At 49.6% G+C, this 17,655-nt stretch overlaps 1 protein-coding gene across 1 annotated transcript; it reads right to left on the bottom strand.

Moving 5' to 3' along the window:
• Positions 1-961: 961 nt before the first annotated feature.
• Positions 962-17,650, bottom strand: ASPBRDRAFT_53107 (uncharacterized protein; the record flags this gene model as incomplete). Its single annotated transcript, XM_067627005.1, has 11 exons — positions 962-998; positions 1,059-3,136; positions 3,192-3,455; positions 3,511-3,616; positions 3,667-3,713; positions 3,966-4,038; positions 12,577-12,677; positions 12,770-12,840; positions 14,046-14,391; positions 14,464-17,526; positions 17,573-17,650. 11 exons carry the CDS (start codon positions 17,648-17,650, stop codon positions 962-964), a joined length of 6,264 nt encoding a protein of 2,087 aa, XP_067482406.1.
• Positions 17,651-17,655: the final 5 nt, after the last annotated feature.

Raw genomic sequence — 17,655 nt, 5'->3', positions numbered from 1 at the left:
TTCTCCTTTAATACCCATTATATTATATCATCTTTCTATCTCGATTTACTTTACACATATTTCTTTGATCGGCATCAGGGGGTGTATACACGAGTGAATTGAGTGACTGAACTGAGTAACCGAGTGTCCGTCTTGCATCGCATCACATCGCATAGTTTCACCAATTTCCCATCTGATCTGAAAAAAAAGAAAAAGAATAGATCAGAATCAGATTTAGTTCCTTATCTTGGATAACTAGTATATACGCATGCATATATGGTTTCTCTTTTTCCCTTCGATCTCCTCTTGAATCTTCCTTACCGTACGGAGTTAGTAGTTACATGTGCGGTACTTCCGTGTAGTAGACAAATCGAGCAGTGGACACTGGACAGACAAGCTATCTATCAGTCTAGATAGTCTAGGGTACGGAGTATCCAGACAAACTCAAATCCACGCCTGTTCCTGCGCCTCGGAAGCAAGGGGTGTTATGCAAGATAAAGGGGGAGGGGGAACTAAATTGGAAAAAAGCAATGAAAAGGATGAAGGGAGGGGGAAGAAAGAAAAAGGAAGTATACTTACTTTAGTACTCCGTAGTCTAGACTACTAGTTATCTTTTTAAGTTTAGTCTCTCGAGAACCTTGATTCCGGCCTATCATGATGTATAAAACCACTATTCAAGAAGCCCTGATAACTAATGCCAGGGTCTATTCCAGAGATGAATAGGTTATGTAGAAAATTATTTATTGGTGAAGTATTTGATGGCATTTGCACATGGATGGAAAGATAGAAGATTATGGAACAAAAATAATAACTGATGATTCTCCGAGACGCCGAACTATCCGTCCAAACAGGTTACATGTGTTCAGGTGGCATAGGAAAAAAAAGTTTCAAAGAAATCATGCGCATGATTCAGCCGTCAGGTATCCGTCCCATTTCTCTCTAATTCGTATAACGTTGTAAAAATGATTTTTGCTTCTGGTGATTAGATTCTGTAGACGGTTTCGTCATCCTCAAGGTACCTGTTTCGCAGAAGTTATTAGTATTGGTATCACGTTAACGGGAAAGGGTTAGGGACATACATTAATTCGTTCCTCTCATTCATAGCCCTCAGAGCCTGGATTGCTTCTCCGCGCTGGAAGACGTGTGACTCGCCGAGCGAAGGTGTGTTGCGCAGCGCAGTGTTCACTGCTCCGATGAGCGATTCGACGTCGGCGGTATCGCCGTGTGTGAATAGTCGTGTGCCCATCAGGGGACCCAGTGCTTGCCTGAAGACAGTCAAGCGAGCAGGCTGAATCGGTTCCGATGGCGCAGGAGCTGTCTGCGACTGCGAGTTGTCTGTTTGGGACTCGACGAGCTGTGACGCGGGTCGAGATGAAGCCACAGACATCCGAGACTGACTTTGTGTCTGGGTCTGTGTCTGTGTGCGAGATGTTTGACTAGAGCGGAGTCGTTGACCGCGGGGACTAGCATTGTACAAGCCATCGCCATCCTCGGAGACAGCATCTCCGTCCGCATCCATTTCTGTGTCCTCGTTGGTGGCGGAACGTGCGTTGGCTGCGCGGGATCGGAGACCGCCTCTCCTGGTTGATCGGGGAGTGGCGCTGGTTGTTTGCGCAGGAGTGTTGTCGTCGTCATCAGAGTCAGAATCGCTGCTCTCGGAGTCTTCGTCGAACGAAGCGACCTTTCTCCTCTTGCGTCGCTCGTCTTCAACGAGTTCTTTGAACATGGCGAACCGAAGGATAGACTCGGCGACCTTAGCGTCGCGTTCCTCGACTCTGTTGGAGAGACGTGACTTGGCATGAGCCGTGGACAGACGGATCAAGGTTTCCAAGGTACGAGCAGTGATGGGCGATGTTCTGCGCTGGTTACCGGACAATTCGTCGTTTCTCAGGGCAGAATATGTTGCGACGATGTGGTCGGCGGCACCCTTGGTCAGGACGGGCTTGACACGAGACTTGGCGTATTGGATGTACTTCTTGATGAAGGGAATGCTTAGGATCTCGATGTTCTTGTTCTTGGACCGGCTCATGTGGGCCATGCCGGCGTGAAGCATGACATTGAACTTCTCGTAAACGTCCGTAGGCTGGTTCGAGTCCTGCGTATCCTCGAGGCCGACACCAAGCGTTTGATGAAGCTGTTCGCGGACAGGGGCACCCTCCTCAGTGCCGGGCTGGCGGTAGCGGTGCATACGCAGGACGTGCTCCGACACCATTCTGTCCTTGGAATCCTCGATGTCATCGGTCACAACGAAGAGCAAGTCGAAACGGGACAACAGAGAGTCCGGCAGAGCAATGTTCTTGTGAGGGTCTTTGTGGGGGTCGTATTGTCCGTAAATCGGATTGGCGGCAGCCAGGACACTGCACCGGGCGTTCAAACTCGTGTGGATACCGGCCTTCGCAATTGTGACCGTTTGCTGCTCCATAACTTCGTGGATGGCCACACGATCGACATCGCTCATCTTATCGAACTCATCAATACAGACCACGCCGCGATCAGCCAGAACCATGGCACCGGCTTCAAGTCTCCGCTCGCCAGTCTCCTTATCGGACGTGACGGCAGCCGTAAGACCGACACCGGAAGATCCTCGACCTGTCGTGGCAATTGCAAGCGGGGCGGTGTTCAAGACGAAACGAAGCAGCTGAGACTTGGCGGTCGAGGGATCACCGACCATGAGGATGTTGATATCACCACGCAAATGAGTGCCGTTGTCCAAGTTCTTCTCCATACCACCCAGCAGCATGAGCAAGATGGCCTTCTTGATGTAGTCATGTCCGTAGATACTAGGCGCAAGCGAGTGTGACAACAATTCAAAAACGCCCTTCTTCTTGGAGATCTTGTTGATGTTGCGGATATCGGTGTCGGTAATAGTAGCCTGCGCAATTCCTCCACCAGATTTCGACGACAGTTGGATAATGTTATTCGCGAGGACAAGGGTGCGGAATGTGGCAGATGTAGACGAAGCGTTCCTGTTACCCAGAGAGCGGTAAACACCGACCAACTGGATTCTGTCTCCTGGTTTAGCGCGATCAACCAGATCATCGTCAACAATCACATCCACGCTCCGAGGCAGCTGGCCAGCAGGAGCTCTCTCGGGCATTTCCTGAATCGAGATGGTCTGGTGATCCATATACGTGGAGAAACCGTATTCTGTGACAAGCTAATATGGCGAGGGTATTAGTCTCAGACATCGACACTGCATCCAAAGAACATACCGGGTTCTTCTCGTCGTCTTCCTGGGGGTAGATGCTCATGCTCGTTGCTCCACTGGCGGTCATCGTCGCATCAATATACTTCCTCGTAAGGAATTTCTGACCGCGCTCGCTCCAATGTACACTCTGAATAATCTTGGGTCGGACCAAGGAGCACTTCGTGACGATACCCTCGAGGGAGATCATTCGATTCAGGTGTGAAGAACCGAGCGTCCTAGGGTTGCAGGAATATTCTCCGAATGCGCCGACAAAGCCGCAATGGTAGTTCTAGTCACTGTTAAAAGCCAAACAAATATTATGCTGGTATCGTTCATTCCCATACCACATCGTCTGCGGTCTCCCTGGATGGCCTATGCGGCAAAGTCTTGATGATCTCTTTGAGGGCCTTTTCGAAAGCCTCGGAGTATTCATATGGCGACGTGAGAAGACTGTAAGCGATTAGCCAGGGCGTCTGTATGAGAGAGAGCTTGTTCCCTACCCATCGGCCATCTCACGGTTATGCGCACGGATCTCATCGATGCTAACCTGCGCAACGCATAGACGTTAGCTCGGGAACATATATGCTGCACTATAGGTAAGAGGCTTTATGCATACTATCAGTCGACGCAATCCCCGATTCAACATCAACAAAATATCAGCCCGATAACTAGTAGCAGGTTAGCGGCTGTCATGGCGTGTCTTCCAAGGTCAATGAGAAGTGTTTGGTGAACAACGGACCTGCGCGCTCTCGCATCACCTAGATTAAGGTCAAATTAGTCTAAAGTAATTGATTGGAACAAGTCTGTCCGGGCTTACTTGGGTCGAGGAACTCGACGGCGGCACGCACTCGATCTTGTGCGGCGTCGTCAAACTGTCCCTCCATAGCGGCGGACTTTCCCACGGACTGCTAGAAAGAAAAGAAAATAAGGGGTATCTGGGGAGAATTGGCAATGAGGCGTGGACACAGAAAGCAAAGCAGCTAGAAAGGTGGGGTCCGGTGGGAGAAAAGCAAGCGCGGAGAAATGTCGAGGTGATTTTTGATGCTCGTTGATGGGGAAGAAAGGGTGGGTTGCCGGGAGGATCTTTCAGGTTGCCATACGCGACAGCTCAATCGGGTAATATTGGGGCGCGTCCGCCAGAAGGACGCGTGCTAACGTGTCACTGTATCCAATGAGTCAGCAGTGCATAAAAATGCACATGCTACCTGCATCACTACGACTTATGCTCTAACTACCGATCAACAACAACAACAACAGCAGTAACTACTTGTATATCTTCCGCTTAACAATCTCAATGAATCTTCAAGTTGCCTACATCCATCTACATACATAAACATTTCAAGCCTCATCCACAGTGCTACAATCATAAAGCACACCCAAAGGAACCGCAGCCTCCGAATGATTATATCCCAAATTCAACGCCATAATCTGTCCCACGGCAACACCATAGTAAGTAGCAAAGTCCTGCAGGGTACCATAACCCAGAGTAAACTGGGTCATGGTACATGCAGTATTGTCACAGATAGGGATCTTCACTGTTTCGCCTGTCTGAAGGACATCATAAGGGCCAGGGTTTAAGGCGGCAATATACCCGGTTTGAGCGGTCTGGTTGATGACAGAGTCGACCGTGATGTTAAATCGTTCGTTCGCGATCTTCTGAATAGTGTCTCCTGGCATGATTGTATACACATGTGGACCACTGTCGATACAAGTGTTGGTGGCCTCGGTGTTGTTGGTGCTGAAGCAACTCAGATCATCTGGGAAGGTCGGTTGAGCGGGAATTCGAAGCACTTCGCCAGCATAGATGAAGTTGGGATCAGCGAGAATATTCAGCCGGGCAAGATCACAGGTTCCCACGCCGTATTGTGCGGCAATAGCTGACAGGGTGTCGTTCTCTTGAACAGTGTAGGTCTCATTCAAAGCAGTAATATCTAGGTTTATCACAGTCCCGGCGGTTGGGAGGGCTGTACGTAGCACGAAAAGTTAGCATAGCAAGGCCATTTGAGACGGAAGAGATAATGTACCATCATAGGTGGATGCTGGAAGAGCGACAGCCACTGCTGACAGGCTGAGAAGAGTACCAGCGAGCATGGTTCCGAACTTGCGCTGTCCAACCTTTTTGTCAAAGGGAATGGGTTGACCTCCGATTCTGATTTCATCTGATGTGGTGCCATCTCCCTTTATATAGGCCAGGGAGCATTTCAAACCCCAAAAGGAATCCAGTCTGCCCACATGGCGCAGCCAAGCTACCACGAGGGCAAAAAAAAAAAAAAAAAAAACTTCACTATCCAGTTTTGGTGCCTATCACCGACTCGAAAAGCCGTGCTCCGGCGATTTCTTGGCCACTGGGTATCTTTCTCGCTTTTTCTTACTCGGACTAGCATAGCTCCAACATGAAGTGTAAGCCATAACATGGATATTCGGAGGGCATCGTGCCATTCCCACATACCCCATAGCATGGATGGGATGCGGGGACTTCCCCACAATGACCTGGGGAATTATCCGACAAATGGCAGTACTCTAGCCTCATTTAGAGCATGGGTGAGTTGTGGCCTAGTGTATACATAGTGTACTAGTGTAGAGGTAATAGTATCCGTGCGGCTGGACACTTCGGAGGTCGGGGGCGATTGTAACACCCGACCCCCGTCAGCTTTGGGATAAATCTTATCCGGGGTTGGCCGAGCAAGGATTTCTACAAGGAGAGTCGAACTGTTAGTGCGACTGATGTCCGATGCCCGCGAACATGATTATGGCGGCCTTGTGAACAAGTCAGTAATGGGTTGTAAAACTTTCGGGGGGAGAGATAGATTGTACGGGCTGAGATTGATGGAAAAGTATGGTAATGAGATAGTATCTTTTGATAATTGTTATAATACAGAATGAGATGAAGTGATGGTAGATGACAAGTGTTCCTCCAATCTCAGATTTGGTTCCTCGAAAACACAAGGACACAATATATCATCATTGACTACCTTGCCTTATTTCGTTAGTCTAATAGACAGGCATAAGGTAAGCGCTCAACTTCCAGAGCATGGCCTGGATGGAGGTTGCGTTTTGCTCGCAGATCATGGTGTTGTTGTCAGTCCAGTATGGGCGCGACGGCCAAGCGCAAAGCTCCTGGACTTCACCCGTGTGCTCTCCAGAAGTAACAGTGGCATTGATTCTGGTGGGCATCACACCTTCTTCCACCCACTTGACCATGTAAGCGAAATTGTCCCGAGGGAAGCCAGCATTGGGCTGCTCATCGTTGGTTGCGCAGTGGGCGGCACCAGGGACGAGATAGAGGCGGTACCAGTCGTTGAGCTTCTCGTTGCCCTCAGCAAAAGAGAGGTCAGGATACATGATCTTGCGAACCGATTCGTGGTAGTGAATAGAGCCGGTAGGGGGCACACTGCTATCGGCCTCTCCGTGGTAGTGAAGCAGACGGCCTCCCTTGGAATAGAAGGGGGTCAGGTCAGGAAGCGTGGTTTGAAGAGAGTCCATGTATTTGGTCATTCCTTCGATCATCCACGCCTTCAGGTCATCATTGGTGACTCCCCACATGTCCATTTCCGTAACATTCTGCCAGTTCAGGAACTTGGTAATCCATTCTCCGTTGGAGTTAGGAGAGGTGATCGTCCAGGAATCCGTGGTACTATCATAGACAGTGGTGTCACCAAAGCCGGCAGTAGGCTGGAAAGGGAAGTATACGAGATCACCGTTTGAATCTTTCTGTCGAATGGCAATCAGGTCAGCAAAGGTCTGCAGGAAAAGGAGCTACGGGTGTCTAATTGAAATCCATACCAGTCCAGTAAGAAGGTCCTGAATCACCTCAATATCTTTAGCATTGATAGTCCCGTTTTGCGCAGGGGTTGCCGAAGTCGACTGTCTCTTCCTCTTCTTTCCGTATCCCAAGCCAAGGCTGGTGGTCGACCCAGCCTCGCAGTAGTAGGATTTGCCGAGCATGGATGAGACATTGAAATTCTGGAGACAAAGGTCGCTACGAGCTACCACCCCATCAATCTTGCCGTCCATGCCATCGCAGGCATTGATGGTTGCGTTAATCACCGCATCAAACACGCAAGAAGGCGGATAATAGCCAATGGTCTGGATCTGGATGGGAGCAGCGATGTGGTTTACCTGCTGCTGACCGTAGCGCATAGCAGGGGCACCAGCAACGATGCCATCGTACAGTTCGGGGGCACGCTGGGCTTGGCTCATGGCCTCACGTCCACCTTCAGAGCAGCCGAGGAAGTAGGTGTACAGCTTGGTGGCGTTGTTTCCGGCGTTGAAGAAGTTGTTGGTAAAGGCCTTTCCAATCTGGGTCATTTCGGCAATGGCCTGGTATCCCCAGTTGTAGATGGCAGGCCAATTGGCAGTTCCATTTCCGAGAATGACAACATCATCGAAATCCGTGCCACCCCAGTAAGGGAACCCGCCGTCAGTGTAGCCGGTGGCAGCCCCAAAGGCGACTCCTCCAGCCATATCACCTCCCCCCGAGCCGTTGTTGATCTCATATGCTGCACCACCTGTCGCGAGGAATCTGTTGTGGAATATGTCCGGGCTCGGCATCCAATACTGGACAACTATGCGGTCATCTTCGTTCTGGTGGCTGTAGGCAAAAGATACCTCGCAGAAGTTGATGGTCAAATCCTCCCAGAAGATGGAATCGGTGAGGGAATAGTTGCGGTAGATACTGGCAGATACAGAGCTGGTATCGATGGTGATTCCAGAAGGAATGTCATCACTAGCAATAGGCAAAACAGACGTGACATAGTCGGTAGTACACACACTATTCAACGATGCCGCAGATGCGACACCGAGAAGAGTGGCAGCAGCCAGTCTGTACATTGCGAATGAAGAGAAAGGACGGGTCATTGACCCCAGAATTAGCAATGAAAGACCGAGCAAAAGGAATTAAATGATTGCGATTGTAGAGCAATACCCGAGAAAACTGGGCTATCAGAGCATCTTTATACCATTGGGATCCTAGTGAGGTGGTGGCTCACTTGAAACATCGAACCACTTATTCTGTAGCATAGCCAGGGCACTTACGTATGTCTCTATATTAATTTCCTGACATGGAACACTGGACGCCGATCATTGAGTAGCCTATCTGCCCATAGGAGATTGATGATCGGTTGTAGAGAGTAGTATCCATCTAAAGTGCCATGGTTGAGTCTAGGCCAACTTCTGGCAGTATAACCCTTTTTGACTTTCAAGGCTTCCTCCTCGAATCCAAGCCATCTAGATCAATGGCTTTTCTGAAGACTATACTTGCCTCTAGCCGTATGTATGCTTGTAGGTGTTCGATGGTTAGTCACTCCCTGAATACAGTGATGATACATGAAGGGTGAAGATAGTCTTCAAGGCTGCACAAACCCCCGAGGATACTATCAAATGATTTATACCATCGAGCTTAAATGCGAGATTTGGAAGAATCTGATACTTGACCACCTGTGAGTAGCCAATCAAGCCCCCAAATGTCGACACGTTCGGAGCTATATCTCGGTCTTTCGGATCAAAAAGATCGGCCTTCGGTCGTCGCCAGTCGGAGATTCGGTCTCGGTTTCCTCAAAAAGATCACGTAGAAGATCTATCCCTAATCCGGTCGGCAATTCGGTTCTATGAGACAAGAAGAAATTGGCATAGATAGACATAGGGTACCGCTAAGCTTCTGGCGTGAAGAAGTTTAATGCCCGTTAGTTTAAAGTTTAATCTATCGTGTTTGGGGAGAGGTTTGTTAGATAGGGCAACAACAGTCACAACGCTTGAATCCCTCGTGGCAAGAAGGCCATTTTACGAAATAAGTAGGTGGCACCAAGTCTGACCAGAAAAGATAAAAGAATAAGTGCTCCGGGATTGCAGGATTACCTCCCAATATTCAAAGTACAAACACAAAGCTGGGGCAACATGTCCCCTTCCGAGTATTGACAATTCTTAAGAACACCAGCATCCTGATGATAACCACTAAGACTGATGGAGTCCATCTTCCACACCAACGGTAAGAACGCAATTACTGTGTGAATAAGCGACATCGGTCAGGATGAACCCCTCATCCGTCTGGGAACCATCGAGGAATGCTTGAGCGAATTGATCAACCTTGCCGGACATTAAATGTGCAGTTGAGGTACCAGTACCTCCAGCACCATCTGAGGCCGGACAAGCGTATTCAGCTTCCTGGGCTGCATCTAGTAGAGCCTTGTTGTTAGGGCGCTGAGAATAACTTCGGTGCCCATGTTGGGGAAGGTGAACCTGATGGTGTGGAAGGCCATATTGATGACCTTGGTGGAGGCGGGTGGTAAAGGTTTATGCGAGATCCTGGAAACTCAGCTGGTATAGAGGCAGATGGCAAACTGGTGAAGGTGGATGAGAGCAATATTTGAAGTGTTTTTCTTGAGAAAGAATGGGATTCAGAAAGCAACATCTACCCTTGAGCATGCGGAAGTACATGGAACCTTGTCTTAGGTGGATTACACTACCGACAAAGTATAACCTCCAGCTTATTTGGAATGATCAGAAGTCACATCTACACAGTACCCTGGGCAGGTGTGAGCAGCCAACCGGAATGATTTCAGAGCTGCTCCTTGACTTTGAAGCAGGGATATCCCCCAAGACAGTCAAAGGTTTGTAATTCTAGCCAAACACCACCCTGATATTGGAAGGCTGGCGAGCAATTCCACTACCAATTTACTGCTGCTTTGATATACCATTCACTTGGTTGTACAGTTGTTGTCGGTTGTCTATAGTTACCAACATCTTCGGCAACAGGGGCAATGTGTAACCATCATCTTCTCTTTAACCACATCAGCGCCCGCAGGCAGAGAGTTGAATCAGAAACTCAGAAGGCACACATGGCCAAAATGGATACGACACCGTCGGGCCATCTTACAGGCGCCGACACAATCAGTCCATTTCTGGATATGATTCGCAACACTCTGCATCTCGATCCTCTCATCGTGATGAACTTCGGACTCCTTGTGATTGGCCTCATAACCTCCCTCCGCCACGCTGGAAACATTCTTTACAGCTACGCCGAAAAGACATGTCTGTCAACGGTTCATATTCAAGGACATGATCCTCTCTATACCGACATCATCCGCTGGATGACAGACCATGTATTCCAACATCGCGATTTCCTGTCCGTTCTAGGGTACACCACATACAATTCCAACACCAACATAATCCCACAGTCTGTACGAATGCGGGATTTTATTCGTGGTGATAGAATGTTCCCCCGCTGCAAGGAAAATACCAGACAGTTGTTTATCGAATTCCGGCCTTTCCATGGGTCTCGACTTTCTCGCTTTAATCAGACATGGGTTTACTTCAACCATACACCGGGCAGCCACAGTAATCCCTCGATCCTGAATATGGAAGAAAGAGCTCCTTTGACATTGAAATGTCTTAGCCTATCCCTCACACCACTCAAGGCCTTCTTCGATGAGGCCCGTGCCTATTCTCGCAAGGTTTCCCAATCCACCATTTCGATCTACCGCACGCATTCCTCACCCCGAGATATCACCCGCTGGATGCCCGTCGCGACTCGCCCACCACCATCATCCTCAACGAGGACAAGAAACAAAAGATCCTCCAGGATATAAAGGAGTACCTACAGCCTCAAACCGGACAATGGTACGCCGACCACGGTATTCCCTATCGACGCGGCTATCTCTTTTCCGGGCCCCCGGTCACAGGTAAGACCAGTCTTGCGTCCGCCATCGCCGGAGCCTTCGGTCTCAACATCTACGTCCTGAGCCTGCGAGATCCAACGATGAAAGAGCCAGAATTCATCCAGTTGTTCTCAGATATCCCGACGCAGTGTGTCGTATTATTGGAGGATGTCGACGCCGCAGGGCTGCACCGAAATGAACCTATCACCAACACCACCAGCGGAAGTAGCAATAGTGCACCCCCAGATCATAATAATCTGCTGGAAGCACTAGGGCAACTGAGAGGAGCACCAGACCCAATCTCAAATCCAGCAAACGCATCCACAATCTCCCTATCCGGCTTACTCAACGCAATCGACGGCGTCTCTTCCCACGAGGGCCGCATTCTGATCATGACAACCAACATACCACAGCAGCTGGACCGCGCATTGATTCGACCGGGACGCGTGGACTTGCATATTCGATTCGAGCTTCCGTCTCGTGAGGAACTAAAGCACTTGTTTTTGAGCCTGTACAGCGGCGGCAGTCAGGGTGATAATCAAGAGAAGCATGAGATTATGCCAAAAGAAAGGCTGGAAGAGCTGGCAGAGGACTTTTCGAAGCGTCTGCCTACGGATCGTTTCAGTATTGCTGATGTTCAGGGGTTTCTGTTGCAGTATAAACGGGAACCTGGGAAGGCGTGTGAGAATGGTGATGCTTGGGTTGTAGAGGAGTTGGGTGTCGAGGATGAACGAACTACTAATACTGAGTAGGTTCATGATGAAAACGAGGGAGTGAGAAGATTGTTCGTTTATTCAATGTAATTTGCTGTCTATCTGGACTATGCTTGTGCTTACTGGCTGTTCAAGGTGGTTTTGTGAAATGTGGAAAAGCGTGTTTTGCTAGGAAAAACTATCTATGTTCGCTTACATCTCAGTGAAAGTTCTTAAAACTGTTATGAAATGTATGATAGGAAAAGTAAGATATCCTCCCTAGACAGACGAAAAGATCACACCTAATCCCCCTTGCAGGACTTTCGATTACAATTAGAATAAGAACATAGAAAGGCTAACTGCCTCACATCTTACACCACTGTAACACTATTTACATTGAGATAACTTGGACATCTCAGTCTTCGGTCTATGCATCCATCCCTCCATCTATCCCTCCCTAACCTTAACAATCCACAGCATGCACCGGATAAACGCTCGGTTCAGCGCTCAGCCGCAAATGCCCATGCCACGTGCCTCCATGGTTGAACTCACAGCAACCCACAGTAGTACCACTGTTGTGCAGAGTAGTCACACACTTCTCGACCGCAGCCAGGATGGTCTTTTTCTCTGCCGTCGTATCGCAGTTCGACCCCGTCGTGGTCGCCTTATACGCATACCCCAGCACCTTCTCGCCGCTGACATCGGTACCGTAGGTCAACGTGCACGAGTTCGCATCGGACTTCGACTTAATGAGACCCGCCAGAAACTCCCAGATCTCTAACCCAGCCTTGACGGTGAAGATCACGTGGGAGGCGACTTTGGCTGTCGTCACGACCTTCTGGATCGTGATGCCCGTTCTCTTCTCCAAGTCCGTCGTCGTGTCCGATGTGACATTGGCCCATTGCCAGGCGTAGTCGGCGTTGATGACCTTCAGCTTCACGGTCATGTTGCCAGCACCGTCATCCCAGTCCGTGATGACCGGGGTGGTGATCACCTCATATGTTGTTTCATTGTCTCCAGCAAGACATGGATCAATAAGCCCGCATGCGAGAACGCCACACAGGACCTTGCTGAGTTTGACCATTCTCCGTCGGTGTAGCGGTGATAGAGAGCACAGAGATCGATGATGAGGAGGCAGGTAAGCTGCAGGAGGTTCATGCACACTATCTAGAGAGCATGACTCGGTCAGTGTACATATTCATTGGAGTTATGGGGCAAGTTGGACGCTTCCCTACCTAGGGATGAATGGCTGGAAAGACTGGATCAAGGAGAGTGAGAGAGGTGAGTGATGAGCTGATGTAGAAAGCAGAAGAGCACACTGGCTCAGGCGCTTTATATACCTTTGCGGTCTGTCTGGAGGACACAGTCCCTGCCAATAGTCGTCCCAAGCTTGCTACTAATCTCCAGAGGTGTATATCAAAAGGCTCTGAGGTGATTTGGTCACGCTAACGAAGCAAAGGATCACCTCGCTAGCTTGATTAGTATAGCAGAATCCGACGAGAGCAATCCTGTCATCTTTACCGGTCAGATAAGACCAGAGGAGAGCACTTGCCACTATATCAAGGTCGTGTTAATCTATTCTGCTGCATCTGCCCTCCATGTCACTCATGTTAGCCATTTCAGTTGGTCTAAGAACAATCATCATATTGCTGATTTCAAGTGATTGTAGATTGCACCACTTGTGAAAGCCGAAAGAAAAGAAAAAGAAGAAAAATTAAAGAAGTCTCGCCTGTTCTGCAGACAAACTGAAGCGATACACAAGTCCCACTTCGAGGGCTCCACGGTTCAAAAAGATACGGCCCTTGTCACCGATCCGGAAAGAGTCCATATCTCCCCTTCTGCCTAAAAGATACAATGTTTGTCTATTCCTAAACCATGATAACACCCGGTGACCATGCCCCAGATCCAAGCCTGGTGACGCGGCTTTATGAGGCTAAAAAGGGATAAGCTTCTGGTGTGGATGTTGCAGACGGAGAAATTCCGGACAAATAACTACAGCCTCATGGCTACTAGCAGTAGGGCAGAGTCAGTCCCTAGAGTCAAAGTGGAATAGTTTAATTTTCTGCATAAGCACTTCTTCCTCTTAGTGAGTCCCTACTTTTTCGCCCCCACTGACTAGTTACTCGCATGTTCCAGGGAATACGTAACTCGTGAAAGTAGTACTAGGCAAGTTTATCTGGGTTATCGACTGAATAACATGCCACTTTCTCTACTTCCTATTGCTAGTGCTGACATGGAAGCGTAGCACTTCGCTTCCGTATGTTCTTGCTGTCTCCTGACATGGGTTACAGGAGAATCAGTAACGGTGATGACTTGGAGCTAGGCTTAGAGCACCATTGATGGGAAAGTGGTCATTCTGTCACAGAAGTCTTGATCGATAGTGTACAATTTCAATAATGATCAGATGCTATGCTTTGACTATACTACTATACATTCGGAATCTCTTTATACATATATACATACTCGCCCAACGTGGACATCCCACCCCTTTGGGGATACATCCTAAAAATACACTGTCAACTCAACGAGTCTCACCCTCGCCTTGAGGGTGTTTCCCCTCGTCTTGAGAGGAGTCATATATGTCCTGTTCATCGGCATCAGAAGTATCTTCTCCTTCTTCTGCCTCCTCTGCTATCCATTCGTCTTCCTCTCCTTCGTTTTCTCCTTCTTCTTCGACCTCCATGTCCTCCTCCAGATCGTCGAACTCTTCTTCATCATCTTCCACAAGACTTTCATCGTCCATCAATTCTTCCTTCGTTCCGAGCTCCTTGTCTCTTTCCTCGAGCAGGGTCTCAGCCTCCATGTCATACTCGTCTGGGTAGTCGAGAGTCTTTCTGAACGGCGAGGGTGCAACATCGGAATCTTGCTCATCCTCATCCACCTCAGAAATACCAACGTGAACCGGAGGCTCATCAGTTGCCTCCGAGGTGGCGCTCTGTGATTCCACTCGGACATTGCTGCTGTCTTGCTCCGCCTTTTCAGCAGTCGGCTCAACCCGCGACTTAGACCTAGTCAGGCCGCCAACACCCAGAATACCGCCGGTCCATACATAGCGATCGCGTCCAAGTTCATCGACCATCTCACCTTTCTCCTGCCGACGCCGGAGAAGCACACCTTGAAACTTCTCACGAAGGTAAGGCAGTCTAGCAACGGCGGCGATCGTCTTTGGCGCCGCATCGTAAATAGCTTGAAGGTCCGTGCCTCCCTCGTGAATGCTTCGTTCACGAAGTCGCCTCAGTGCAGCAGCCAGATATACCATGGAGACGTACGTGGGCTGCATGAAATCGGGTTGGATCTTGCTCCAGTAGCGCCGACCCAGTTTGCCCAGTACATTCGGTGGCTTGGCCCGTTTGGGATTCTCCATCGCATCAATGGTCGAAGGCACACCTGGAGGTCGCGCACCATATCCTCGACGAAGATTATCCCACCCAGGGAAGTTGGGCATGAACTTGTGTTCAAAGACAGAGAAAGCTTCAATCTGGTCAGACAACCTGTCGGAGGATGCAAGCATCTGCACAAAAGTAGACCAATTGAAGGTTGTCATGGAGAAGCCTGCCTCCACATACTTTGCGATGACCTCGGAGATCTTCGAAACCTCGTTTCCGTAAGCCAAAGAACGCAGATACAATGAGAGCGGGCGAGACAGCATGAAGCGGTACGCCGGTAGGATCGGTTCCTTCTTTGCCGTAGCTGGATCGGTTTCCGTGGCCTGAGAGTCGTCGGAATTCACCACGAGCTCGGCATGAGATGGTAAGGGCGGTGTACTTGGGTTAAGTTGACGGCTAAGCCACTCATCAAGCTCAGGAGAAGTGGGACTGGCTATCTTCAAAGCACGAGTGAAAGCCAAGTTCCAGCATTCTTCCACCTGTTGGTACTGTTCGGCCTTCAAATGTGCGAGCATCAAGGCAGACAGCAATCGAAGAGGCGCGATGTCATGGTGAGTTTCTTCGTCAGAGTCTTTAGGTGGATGACTGGCGGTGTAGTCGTCGAATAGCCTCCGAGCCGACAGATAAGCCCCCTTCATACCGTAGGCAGAGATCATATACTCGTAGTAGACAGCAGGGAATCCCTTCCTGGCAGACATCCTACCAGAACCCAGCAAGGGGTACTTCGTCGCCAACTTGGTCGAGTGGTAATCTGCAAGAGTTTCTGCGAGGAATTTCTCGGAGTTTTCGAGACGAATATTTGCGTGGTTGCCGACATGGCCACCCTGTGCCAAAAGTTGCAGATCTCGTTGGATCTGGCTCTTGAGCACAAGTAGCCTTGAGCCAAGTCCCGGCTGGTTGAATCTGTCTTTGATTTCGCGGAAGATGATGTGCACCATATCCCGGTTGCGGTCCTTCAGATAACCATACAGAATGACTGCGTAGTGGAATTCAGTAGCGTACACGCGGCGACCTCGGTGAAGTGCCCTGAGGATGCGACGGGCAGAGTCCGTTTGGCCGATAAGCACAAGACTGAGCATGAGAGCGGAATAAGTCATATCATCGGGCTCCAATCCTGCGGCATCCATCCGCGAGCGAATCCTTGATATAGCTTCCAGATCCATCCGGAAAGCGTAATTCCAGAGTAGGATGTTCCACATTCTTACGCGAGAACCCTTGACGTCCAGGCCGAGGCAAGTCTCTGCAACGTGCTCAGCCATCTCCCACTCGGAGTTGTTGCAGTAAGCCTCCACAACTGTATCAATCATGGGGGCTGTTATCTGCACGTTGTGTTGCTGGGCTAGACTGAGCAGATCACGGACATGAGTAACATCGCCCCGATTAGCACAAAGACCCATCATTATACCAAAAGTGTGCGAGCTGGGCTCAACCCCCTCCTCAGTCATCTTCTTGAACATGGTGAAGGTCCCTGAAAGATCACCCGCTTTGGAATAAGCCGTGAGCAGGATGTTCCAACACACCGCATTTGGTTGAAGGCTGAACTCTTCCGTAATTCTTCGAAACTGACGCGTGGTCTTTTCAACATCGCCAATTCTGGCGTAAACGTAGAGAAGTGGAGCCACGATTTTGCGACTTCGCGGCTTTCCGTGGTCAGAAAGAAACCTCTCGAATACATGCTGGACATTATCCACATCACCGGCCCTGGAGAAGGCAATGAGCGCCTGCCTGTAGACGTCCTCTGTTGGTTTGTGATGAAATTGGGCAATCTCATCGAGGAAGTACAAGATACCGGTGGTGATCTCGAACGAAGCGAGACGCTTCAACAGCTTAGCCAGAAGCTTTCGGGGTGGGATTTCTTCCTCCATCTGCCAACGGAAATTCCGATAAACCACGATGGATCGAACAAACGTCGATCGGTGCTCTGACTCTTGGAGGGTGTTGATAAGGTCAAGATAATTCCGCGAAGTGATCATGTCCAAATGATTGAACTTTTGCAGTAGTGCTAGAAGGGACTCCGTCGCGGTGGCTTCGGCAAATTCCGTGCTAGAAAATATGTTGTTTAGTATGAAGCGAGCAGTACCACGTAGTGGACTATTGAGACTTTGGTCTTGCAAGTAATCAGCAAGTGCTAACAAAGGCTTATGCACGGAAGACATCTGCAGCCAAGAGGCGACAGTGTGCCACAGCGAGTTGTCGCCCAGCGGCCTCGATCTCCAAATCTCTTGCACATAATCCCAGCGTTCAGAGTTGACGAACTGTGCAAAACAGTATGCCCAACATGAGATGCCACGGCCATGGGAGACTGCTTCCCGACATATGTCATTTGCATCCGAGAAATTTTCCGTGGCAATCAAAGACTTGGCCATGTGCAAGTAATCCTCAGAAGATCGGAACTCGATAGGCAAGGAGTTGAGAAGTCGTCTGGCTCTTCTGCTATCGACGTCGCGATCAGAGCTGCCAAGTCTCGCCAGCAATGCAGAAGTCAGGTCGAGAGGGTGACCAGCCTTCGAAAAAAGGCTCCATAATCTATCGGAATCTTCGATCTCCTCCTTATCCAATAATGCCCCGAGTTCATCCTTAGCAAGGTCGCGGTCCTCATCGGCAATTATTTCAGCAGAGTCGTCAAGCAGCTGAGCCTCAGAATCCACCCTGCGGTCCAGGCTAACAGCCTCTGACGAGTAATTTCTGGAAAGGCCAGGGACGGCCTTCCTTCTCCGCCGCGGAACAAGCCTTCTTGACGAGCGTATCAAGCATGTCGC

This window comes from Aspergillus brasiliensis (genome assembly GCF_001889945.1).
Source record: "Aspergillus brasiliensis CBS 101740 unplaced genomic scaffold ASPBRscaffold_3, whole genome shotgun sequence".
Classification (NCBI taxonomy): domain Eukaryota; kingdom Fungi; phylum Ascomycota; class Eurotiomycetes; order Eurotiales; family Aspergillaceae; genus Aspergillus; species Aspergillus brasiliensis.
This window is presented reverse-complemented; position numbering and strand designations above follow the sequence as displayed.